The sequence below is a fragment of the Vigna radiata genome, chromosome 3, assembly GCF_000741045.1.
Source record: "Vigna radiata var. radiata cultivar VC1973A chromosome 3, Vradiata_ver6, whole genome shotgun sequence".
NCBI classification, from domain to species: Eukaryota; Viridiplantae; Streptophyta; class Magnoliopsida; order Fabales; family Fabaceae; genus Vigna; species Vigna radiata.
Window position 1 is genome coordinate 2,140,462 of NC_028353.1, and position 12,172 is coordinate 2,152,633.

General features: G+C 28.7%; 1 protein-coding gene across 6 annotated transcripts; it reads left to right on the forward strand.

Annotated features, from left to right (window-relative positions):
• The first annotated feature begins 3,239 nt into the window (after window positions 1–3,239).
• Window positions 3,240–6,946, forward strand: LOC106757133 (protein root UVB sensitive 2, chloroplastic). 6 transcript variants are annotated; one of them, XM_014639728.2, is made up of 10 exons: window positions 3,240–3,366; window positions 3,464–3,556; window positions 3,891–3,979; window positions 4,073–4,157; window positions 4,390–4,449; window positions 4,552–4,661; window positions 4,743–4,857; window positions 5,048–5,227; window positions 5,780–5,902; window positions 6,207–6,946. In XM_014639728.2, exons 1-10 carry the CDS (start codon window positions 3,358–3,360, stop codon window positions 6,633–6,635), a joined length of 1,293 nt encoding a protein of 430 aa, XP_014495214.1. In that variant the 5' UTR covers window positions 3,240–3,357; the 3' UTR covers window positions 6,636–6,946. The 6 variants fall into 6 exon arrangements, with proteins under 6 accessions (XP_014495214.1, XP_014495215.1, XP_022634833.1 ...); XM_014639729.2 differs by having other exon boundaries at window positions 4,552–4,645; window positions 4,760–4,857; XM_022779112.1 differs by having other exon boundaries at window positions 3,256–3,366; window positions 3,880–3,979; window positions 4,073–4,168; window positions 4,409–4,449.
• The last annotated feature ends 5,226 nt before the right edge of the window (window positions 6,947–12,172 follow it).

Below are 12,172 nucleotides of genomic sequence, written 5' to 3' on the forward strand. Positions count from 1 at the left end.
ACCTCCCTTGTTTAATATTAAAGAACATATAACTGAAGAAAAAAAAAAATATATATATATATATATATATATATATATATATATTATTCTTACTGTCATCTCAAATATAATAACATCAAAACAATATATATATATATATATATATATATATATATATATTTACAAAAATTTTATAAAGTTAAAAGACATTATTACACTGAACAAAAACATAACAAAGTTTTTCAAAAAAACAAACATAAATAAGGATTAAACATCCCGACTCTATACTTTAGGACCACTAATCATGCATTGGATTTACGGGAATATCTTCATATGTTTATACTATTAACATGATTATTACGAACAAGAAAAATCACAAATAAACACACAAAGTAGAAATGGTAAGCTAATGTAGAAAAAAAAATCACACATGTATAAAGATGTTAACACATAAACAATCATATCAACAATTCCTAACACATGCAATCATTCTTACTAGAATCAACCATTTGAATGCATGTATCAATATCAGACTCTAACAAGTTATGCACCTATGGTAACCTTTACTGCTCTGTAGAGTCATTATGAATGAGTTTCACCCTACCACACATAAAACTAGTCCATTAACGTCTTTAGTCAAGATAAAGCCCCTAAACTAGAACATCATACTCCTCTCACCACGTATCCCACCCTTCTTTGTCTAAGATTGAATAGTTATTAGAATAATAAGATAACTACTAATACAGAATACATACATCAATACATGCACTACTGAAATCACTATAAGAAATTTCTCCTTGAAATTCCTTTCACAAAATTCACCATACATACTCACAACCATGTTATCAATCCATAATACATTTTAAATATATCTCATATCCATAGTAATTCATCTTAAATAAACCAAAATATCAGAAAATATCAACATATACGCTAATGCTCAAAAGTGGTGCATAGTGTTAGGCCTTACAAAAGACAACACTTAGTTACATTCCTAGCGTTCAACACCAAACCTTTAGCAAAAGACAACACTCAACGACAGTCATGGTGCTCAACATCATTCTTCATGCAAAATGTCACGCTTAGTGACACCTTTCTACAGCTCAACGACGTGGAATTAAATTGTTCCAAACCGTGAAAAATGGTCGATGCCAAAGCGTTCGTATTTTTGTACACTCAGGAGTCTATAGCTAAAATGCTCTCACTCTTGCACAAGGAACTGACGCTCAACACTAGCTTGTCATTGATCAACGTTATACCAGAAATAACATACTTAAAATTGTGATTTGAGGAAGAAGGGACCTGTTCAAATGGTCAAATTGGTATTCCTTACTCAGTACCTTGGTAAAAAAACAACTTTTAATGTCAAGATACATACCAACTTGCTCAAATGATCAAATCCTAGGTTCCTCAATGCAATATCAATTCAAACAATGCAATTAACACATAAACATTTAACACAAATAGATTTTCAACGGGTCAAACACCAATATCAACAGTTCAACCAATTTCGTGCCATTCAATCATGCAAACTAAAATTCTCAAAGCATCTATAATTTCCAAATAAGGTAATTAGTTTGCCTTACTTGAAAGATGACCAAACAACTCTATAACCCTCAAAAACACCTTTAGACGCACAAGAAGTTGTATATGTCGTTATGAACAACACAAATGATCAGGACACGCCATTATAACTATTGGTCAACGTAGACTCTTAATGAAGACTTAAAGATCACATGTGTCCCCAAGTGGTTCATATGCATAGAAAAACTTAACAGACCAGAGAAATGAACGAAAAACCAACTTACTTTATTAAGAAATTGATTAGATAAAAGTAGAGAGCTTATCTCAAAAGTTAACTTTTAAATGTCTCCGATTTTCAAATAAATAAACATATGATTAGAAACTCTAAAGAAAAGTGAGAAAGTTCTAGAAGAAAAGAATTTAAAAAAATTATATGATTTAAAACAATAAAACTTCGTTTATAAAAATTTTATTTACACTTAAATTTTTAATATTAATATAATTAAGTATTATTATTTAAAATATACTATTAATTCTAGAATATGAATTTTTAAGTTCTTATAATAAATTTGGACAAAAATTATATCTAATAATCACTACCAAATAGCTACAAGATCTAAAGATTATATATTTTATATTTTAAAACAAGGATAAATAAATATGTATAATTGTACCTTAAAATGTAATATATTTCACTTAAAGAAAGCAGAAAAATATACATGTTTTTTTTACTCAAAATACGTCTTTGATTGGGTTTTATCCAATAAATGACCACTTTAAGCCCAAATGTTATAAATAAATCTAAAAGAATCAAATAATTTATTATTATAAAAATATTAATTGTTTTATCTTAGAAAGTTAAAATGAATGCACTTAAACCAAATTCTTAAAAAAGTGTATGACTTAATATTGAGTTTAAGATTTAGAATTTAATGGTGGGTTCAGTAATATTTCATCCAATATTTTAAAATATGCTTACTTGTATTTTATTATTTTAATATATGAGCGTTAACTATTGTTTTTTTCTGACACTTTCTTATAATGAGATTGCTACTCAAATTATAATTTTTAAGTAGCCACTTATTTTTATCAAACAATCACTCTGCGCTTTTATGATTAGAAATAAAGTTTGGTATCTTTTTTATTATATTTTTGTGTTTAGTTAGTATGAAAGTTTTGAAAGATTCGTTGATAAATATTTAGTATTATTTTGTATTATTGTGAAAGCCTTTTATAATAACAAATATTTATTAAATTTTGAATGTACTTTTTTTGCGTAATTATTATCGTAAAAGCCTTTTAAATTAAAAGGTTAAATAAATAAAATTTGCTAACATATAAATATTTTTCGCTAATAGTGTCGAAGTAGTACTTTTATTTTCTAATACACGCGAAAATGGGTAGAATTTATCCTTATTCAGTAAAACATTTTTTTTCTTAAGTTGTCATTAACAAAATAATAATCTTTTTTTAGGTTAGAACTCCCATATTTAAATTGAAATTGGAGTTTTGATTGTAAATCTAAAATATAGTTATACAATTAAAAGGAATAATTCTCTATGTTTTAATTTCATAGAAGAAATAAACATTTTATAAAAATGAATAAAATTACATTACCAGTCAATTAGAAGCTATAATTGGATATAATTTTTAAAATAATTAAAATTAAAAAGTAATAATCTTACTTAATTATGGCTAAACATTTTGGTGAGTGATTATTATAGTTAAACATGACCTTTTACTCTGTCGTAAACACAACATTTAGTAATTAAGACGCCGATGGAAAATTAAGCTCTGTAAATACCGTAGCGGAGGCTTTTTGGGGTTGCCGGCGAAGCAATTCGTTAATTCTCCATGGATATGGTGTTCTGTTCTGCATCCATTCTCTCTCCCTTTTCGTTCGTTATTATTTGGCTTATTTATGTGGGTTCAAACTTCAAATTGATTATTGAAAACACAGGAGAAGAAAGAGGGTGAAGCCTCCCTGTTGTGGTTCGAAACCTCGGACTCTGTTTGTCGCCGACACCAGTTTGAACCCGATGGTCGACTGTCCGTATGTCACTCTTCAATGTCTCTTTTTTCGACTCTCCGCATTTAACAAACGTGTTATTTTCAAAACCCTCATGACTTGTATGCTTGGAATTTGGTCAACGTCAATTCACTTCAGAAGCTGAAATTTATAATTTGATGTTAACAACTGGAAATGGTGTTGATTTCTTCCTGTTATGTCAACTCTTTGACTCTTAAAACTCAAATTTGTGATATGATATTGTGTGTTTGTATGGGTAAGCAAAGTATGGGTCGTGTTCTAAAATTGTTTGTGTTTGAATTTCAAAGTGTTTGTGTGGCTTTCTTCAACCTAACAAGTGTTTTTAGTTTCTTTGTAGGCTGTGATTGTTGGTGATTCCAGGCCCTTCTACCAAAGGGTGGTTGGAGCTTTCATGAATAAATTTTATCCCTCGGGATATCCATACAGGTTTATTTTTTTCCTAAAAATAAGTTATAGTTTATGGTGTAGAAACTAGGAAAGCTTGTTCAGTGATAGAGTTTTTCTGTGTTTCTCTTGCAGTGTGAATGAAGGCTACCTTAGATACACACAGTTTCGAGCCCTGCAACATGTTACCAGGGCAGCGCTATCGGTGCTATCAACTCAGGTCTTCTTCCGGTAACATGAAACACTCATAAATGATGTGATGGAAAATGTTCCTTTCTTTGACATTGGACAATCAAACTTGCTTTCTTGACAACTGAGATATAGAGTACCCTTTGTTCATACTTAGTAGTATTTGTTGATTGTAATTATGTATTATGTAATCTTTTTCATGAATTGATTATCATGAAATAATTAAGTGGGTATCCTTGGTCTCTATGCTTATTCTTCTGCAGTCCTTACTATTTGCTGCAGGGTTGCGGCCCACTCCTGCACAAGCGACAGCTGTTAGTTGGGTAATTTGATATTAATTTCAAATTGACAAATTTCTCAAATCAGCAGTCACCATGGAATGTGTTTTATGTATGAACTGGATGTTTTCTCTGGCTTATGTACAGATTTTGAAGGATGGAATGCAACATGTGGGGAAGGTGATCTGTAGCAATTGGGGTGCTAGAATGGATTCTGAGCCTAAACGTTGGAGACTGCTAGGTTTGCATGTGGGCTGGTGCTTTTCTTCACCGCCTTCTCTCATTGATATATTATGTTAGCTCTTAATTGCTAAGTTCTCAAGTTGTCTGACAACTAGCTTTATACTTTTTGCAGCTGATGTTCTCTATGATATAGGCATTGGCTTGGAAGTGCTTTCTCCATTATGCCCACATCTTTTTCTTGAAGTGGCAGGCTTAGGAAATTTTGCAAAGGTTTAAGTTTTTAAAATATAATTACATATTTTGGTAGAGTTTGCAATATAAAGTTGGCTCATATCTAATGTCTCATCCAACCCTATGTTTGTCATTTTTGGGGATTTTAGCATCCTATTCTGGATTTTGAGTGAAAGTGTCATTTATTTTAGGCAACTTACTTCTCTTTCTGTTATTGTGGAGTCAATAGGGGATAGCAGTTGTTGCAGCAAGAGCAACAAGGTTGCCCATATATTCTTCATTTGCTAAAGAAGGAAATCTCAGCGACCTATTTGCTAAAGGAGAGGCTTTCTCAACTCTCTTTACTGTTATAGGAATTGGAGTTGGAATTCAATTAGCATCTACTATCTGCGCATCAATGCAGGGAAAGGTATAGAGCTTTTATTTTTTCTTGGTCCTCGGTGTTCTATTAACTGTGGGTTCTGACTCTTGCAATTAGTTTGCGCTAACAATGTATGTGATGATGTTCTTGGACGTGGTTATTACTGAAAGGCTTGAAAATTGAAATATATAAGCATTATGTGAAATTTTTTGAAGTTACAGTAGAAGGCTAGATTGGAATCAAATGTTGATGAGGTCATGGGCATGTAGGCTGTATATGTATTCTTTATTTGCAATTAGAACCGTTACTCAAAATATTAAAGGAAACATTTTCTAGACACAAGTATTCATTTTATTTATAATTCACAACTGTGGATTATGAAACACTTTTGGTCAGTTGGTTGTGGATCCACTCTCCTTTCAATCATTGGTCGTATTTATTGCACTCAGGATCATTACTCAGAATGTAAAAGGAAACAAGTATTTGTTTCCTAGTTTACTTTAGAGATATAATTGATCATGTTGCATATCTTAATGATAATTATACTTGTATTGAACTCTGATGATTCCAGCTGATGAATTATGAGACTTTTTTTGTCAGTTGGTTGCGGGTCCTCTCCTTTCAATTATACATTTATACAGCGTGTCTGAAGAAATGAGAGCAACTCCTATCAATACCTTGAATCCACGAAGAACTGCAATGGTGGTGGATGATTTTCTCAAGGTCTAGTTTTTTAAGTATTTAAGTAAATGAAAACTCATGATTTGGGTAACGGATACAGTAACTTTTCTTTTCAGGGAAAAATCATGTAACTTTAGTTAACTTTGCCCAATTTTTAACTGGTTTCTTTTATATTTTTGTTTTGGAATATTGAAGTTCGTCATACAACACATGAAAATTAACTATATTTACATGACTTTTTCCGGGAAAAAGTCACTGTATCCGTCTCTCGTAATTTCCTGTCCATTATTTGTAAAAAGAAAAAAAATTGAAATGCTGATTGACTGTTTGATGAATTCCAATGCAGGCAGGAGTTGTATCAAGCCCTTCTGATCTAAGATATAGGGAAAATTTGCTGTTTAATCTGCAACTCAAAGAAGATACGGGAAATGTAAAAGTGGGGAAGGCTATGCACAAGACCATTAAGCCTTCCAGGCTTCTTGAATTGAAACAAGTGTTCCATGAGGAGAAGTTTCTTTTAAACTTAGGGAATAAAGGCGTTGACATGGTATTGGAGCAAGATGCTAGTGGTGAAGATGCATTGAGAGGGTGGCTAGTTGCTGCATATGCTGCACAAGTTGTGAGTTCCTCTCGTCATGAGCTCAGTGCTAGTGTCATGCACGAGGCTTATCATAAAATGAATGGTGTGTTTCCTATATTCTTGAAAGAATTACAGAACAAAGGGTGGCACACTGATCGGTTTTTGGATGGAACTGGGAGCCGTTTTGCATTATAATGCCCCTAAAAATTTCCATGTTGCACAACTTCGTTTGCCTCGTGAGTTTATATCTAGCCACAAATTCATATTATAATTATACCCAATGTTTTATTTGGTTAATTTGATAACTTCAAACTTAGTAACGCCTTATTTTCTTGCTCATTCTTTTTCAAACGGGAGAAAGCAAAAGTTGTTCAAATGAGTATTGTCAGTTCTATTTGCTAGCCAGTGGATAGAACTTGAGCTTGTTTATGTAATACAACAAAGTGTGATTGACTACTTATTGAGTTGTGCTTGACAAATATATGTATGTTTCTGTTTCTTGTTCAGCGTGCAAAAGTTTCCTTTGAATGTGAAAGAAATTAAATAGGAATTCTCGTTAATTTACTTCAACTAATGTTTCATTTTACACCTAATTTAGCTGCTGTAGCCTGTAGTGAGAAATTTGGTTAAACATGTTTATTTTTAAACAATTTCGAAAGATATCACTGTTAAAGGTGATCCAACTAATCACTTTTATTTTTCGAAACACATACTTATAATTGCTAACTTACCAGAGATTATCATCATCCCTACAAGTCTGATATTTCAAAATATTTATCGAATTTAAAGATTGTTATTGACGAATGCATTTTTTTTATTGTTCTTCTATACCTTTAAAATGTATTAAAAATGTTTTTATTATATTTTAAAATATTAAAAGCAGTATATATTTGTATATTCTGAAGATACATAGAGAGATAATACCAAAAATTTAAGAAGAATCCAAAATCAGTTTTCACATACTAATATTCTCAAATGTATTTTGAAGAGAATATTCTCAAATGCCTAATTATGGATGAATCAAGTTTAAGATAAACTTAGGATAAGGTTGCACGCAAGATGGGGTCAAACTAAAGAAGTGGTTAGCATGATGACAAAATTGTATTTAATTCCTATACATACTAGCAAAATAAATTTACAGTAATTTTTAATTATGACTTAAAACTAAGTTTTTTTTAATATTATATATGGATTTTTGTTATGTGAAGTTTATTATGTTTTTAGTGTTATATTTGAGGGATTTAATAATCAAATTTAAAATTATTTTACTGTTTAATCTCTAAACTAAAAAAAAATACAAATAATTATGTTGTAGGGTGCATCAATTATTTAATAAGGGAGGCCATACTTTTTATGTATAAAGAGTTGGATATTGATTAATGATTGTATTTTTTTTTTTCATAGTGGTAAGTGCTCAATCTGATTGTATGTTTTTTTAAATTGGTTCTGCATATTTATACTTTTTTATTATAGAAAAGTTCTCCATAAAACAGTATCCGAAATTAAGTTTCATAATGTAAATAAATTGAAATTTAGAAAACAAATTTCCAAACTTTTTAATATAAATAATTAAGAGTAAAAATTTATTTGAAGATGGATTTGGAAGAGTGGATTTGAGGGAAAAAGGAGTTGAAGTTGGGATTGTTTGAATTAAGGGAAAATTATGAAAAATGAAAGAAATTTGAGATGAAAGTTTATAAAAGTTAATGAATGTTTTAATAGAGTTGATAGATTAAAAAATGTTTTACTTGATAAAAATAAAAATTACTATTTTACTCTTAATCATCAAAATAATTTAGTGTTAATTATAGTTAAATGAAATGAGAACAGTTGTTGTTCATGATAAGAATAATAAATATTATTATTATTAGTATTAGTATTATCATAAATATTATTGATATCACTATTAATATTATTTTTTATCATTAATGTTAAAATAATAATAATAATAATAATAATATTTATTATTATTATTAATATTATAATCACAGTAATTATTAAGATTTATTATCAGTATTATTATGAAATTATTTTCGTGCTGTGATGTCATTGGTGCAGCCAACAACCACCAATGGAAACACAAGAACACACTTCCATGTTGTGGTGAATCGATTATGGGGTGCAGTGCCGTGGACCGAAATCGATTTTGGATGCAAAATGAGAAGGGAGAATCAATTCTCACACTTCATCTTCATCACTTCTCTCTTTCTAAGCCTATTCCCAAGCCAAATTAAACTAGATACCCATCGCTCGTAAATTGCCGCAAATTCATTAAATCAAATATAATTTATACTCGTTCACATAAATATTACCTTCTCCTGTCCAAACATAGTACAAATTTAATTCAATTTATAAATATAATTTTTAAAATAAGATATACACTCAATTATAAACATTGAACATTAAAATAATCTTATAAAACGGAGATATGTAATATATCATTTCTAAATGATTTTGATATCACAATAAAAATTAACAAAAAAAAAATTAAATTTAACTCATTTTATAATAAAATTTATATTTATTTATATACTATAAATTAGAATGATCAAATTTGCTGAATTATTTTTTAATTCGTAAACATTCCACTATTTTTTTCAGCTCTGAATAGTTTACCCAAACGAAGAAAAGTACAAGCTTTAGTGAATCGAAATTTGGTCCAAGTACATTTAACTAGCTAGGAAAAAGTTTTTCAAACAACATATTTAACATGATTGTTAGTTGAACAATATTAGAATTATCAAAATTCGTACTTTGGTTAGAAGTCAATTTAAGAGTTTTTTTTTTTTTTTTCCTTAAAAGAAAAAGTTCAAAAACTCACTTTCAATAACCAAACAATCAAAAGCGGGGTTCAAAGCGACACATTTTCATGTTCTGATAAAGTAATTAGGTATACATGTTTATTTAACTTATAAAATGTCATCTTAGTGGAGCTGGACTTGTTATTCATATTCAAAATTCAAATCAATGGATCATATTTTTCACGGAGATCACGATATCATCGTATAACTTCAAAGTGGTGTGCCGTTTTTAACCTGATCAATACATGACATCATGTGTGACATCATCTTTTTTGGTTTTATATTGATTTAATTATGTCGACCGAAATGGACAATTAAAATAATAAATATAGAGAAACTGTATTAAATGAAAATGTTTTTATCGTGAGGAATAAAAATTACAACTATAGACTGTTAAATTTTATTTAAACTATTCATATTTTAGAAAAAAAAATGCATGTAGATTATTTTTTGAAGTGATAATATAATTATTTATTTTTGAATGTTTATGTATTATTTGTAGCCTTCAAACTAATGATTTTCTTTACATTTTAACAAAATAATATTTATCAAATGAGTTGTCTAGGATTAATAAGTTAAATATAATATGTGTAAACATTATTCTAAAGGTAAATATTATTTTAAGTAGACTTCGCTAAACATTATACTATGTCTAAATTTTAGAACAACTAACACATTTAATGTATGTATAAATTAGTAATTTATTGTCTTTTGTATCATATTCTTTTTTTCTGTGAAGATCATTAAAGTACATAGTTTTATTCAAAAGTTTTCCATTGAACAAGAAGAATGTTAAAAGATAGTAAGATATTCTGGAATTTTTTTTCTTAATGCTTTATGTTGGTGCATCCATACAAACAACATAGTTATTTGTGCAAGAAGCAAAATAATATCTGACTTCGTACATAAAGGATATCCATCCTACATGAAAGTCAATGTTTTTGAGTAATTAATTTTTTTCAAAAAAAAGTTTATATAAAGATGATTGCTTAAAGAAAAGAAACAAAAATCAGGATTTATTATTGCTCTTATGTTGTCTTCATTCTCTCTCAAGCTTACATTGTTTAGGCTTTTTCTTTGAAAAAGATAAGCTTTATTACAAGTTTTCAGATATTTATTATGTTGAAAAATGTATCCTATCTATGAAAGTAATCATTTACACTTGTTTTCCAAAAACACTTTGTTGTTGTATATTCAAAAGCGGATTAAAATACTTGTTGGTTTAACTTTGTAGAGTTAAACGATTTAATCAGTTGGACTAATGTTAAACTAAGAGTGGTGAAACTCGTCTAACCAATTGGGTTAGTTTGTAAAATCATGAATGGTCAAACTCGTTTATAATCTTTTAAAGATTAGTGAAATCTCTTAAGAATGTTTAAACAAGAAGTAACTCAATTTGGAACGAACCAATATAAAAATAAGTCTTCTTTAAGAGTTCAACACTATTTGTAAATCGTCTAATTCCTATAATAACGTCTAACACTCATCTAACCAATAATTAGTTTGTAAAATCAAGAATGGTCAAACTCGTTTGTAATCTTTTATAGATTAGTGAAATCCCTTAAGAATGTTTAAGGGAGAACAATACTAATTCAATTTGGAGCAATCCAATATAAAAATAAGTCTTTTTTAAGGGTTCAAAACTATTTGGAAATCGTCTAACTCCTATAATAACGTCTAACACTTGTTTGTGAAAAATTTTCAAACTCTATTTAAACTCCTTTTTTAGAATTTACGTTTGTTTAGTATCTTTCATCTTTCTTTTCCAAAAATTGAATACAGTTTTTGTTAAATTTGCAACCATCAAATCCTACATCAACGATATTACTTATTTATAAAACATTCAAAGAGAGAGAGAAAAACAAAATCTTTAAGGGAATTATCTACTTATTTAAATTAATAATATAAGTTAAGAGAAATTAAGTTTTTAGAAAGATAAAATTCTTAATATAAAATAAATAATGAATACCTATATTCTATTTATAAACATTTTATTATTTATTAACATTTTATTCATAAAAAAAGCTAGATCTTACATAATTTTTTAATAAAAAATCATGGCAAATATATTGGGAATAGTAGTAAGAATACAAATTTGATTCCATTAGTCTCTATGATATATATGGTAAAAAAAAAAATTCCCTGTGCATCTTTTGGTAAACATATCTTGTTCCTCAATTGCGTATCTTTTATCTTTTGATTGTTAATATACTAAATTGTTAAGATTAATCAAAGTATCACGCTACCAATATTGACACATCTCACTAAAGTATAGGATAAAATACGTGTGAGGTGTCCCACAAAATTTTCATATTGTCTTTCCAATGTTTAAGCACATTCTTTTGCTTTTGTAAAGTAAACATATTTTTAATCATTATAACGATAGACAGAAAACTCACATAAATCACTATCGGTATTAATTGTACATCTACTCAAAATCTTTTAATTATAAAATTCAAGGTGTTATAATGGTCATCACATCTTTTTCTAATTATCATTATTATAAACAAGAGCTTAAAAAAAATTTAAGTTTTAAAGCGAGAATTTACCCACATTTATTTTGTGATCAATTTTGATCATTTAAAATATTTATTGGATTTTTAAAAATAGTGAATAAGTGATTAACAAATAGATAAGTTTAGTTAAATTAGTTTCCTTTTGTTTGTAATGAATAGATGAAGTACATTTCTTTATTAAGAGAGTAGATGAATGAATTGTTTTGGTGTTAATAAATTGGGAGAAAGTTGGTAATAGGATTTAAAGGTGATTAGGGTTAGGTGATAGTTGAATGGTAAAGAGATTTGTGGTGATATGTGGAATATTCTGGTTGTCGACATCCTTGATGGTGAGTTAATAGATTGATATGTATAAGGTTGGTCCTTCAATAATGTTGTTGAACTAATATTGTACAAAGGAGTATGAGGAGGTTGA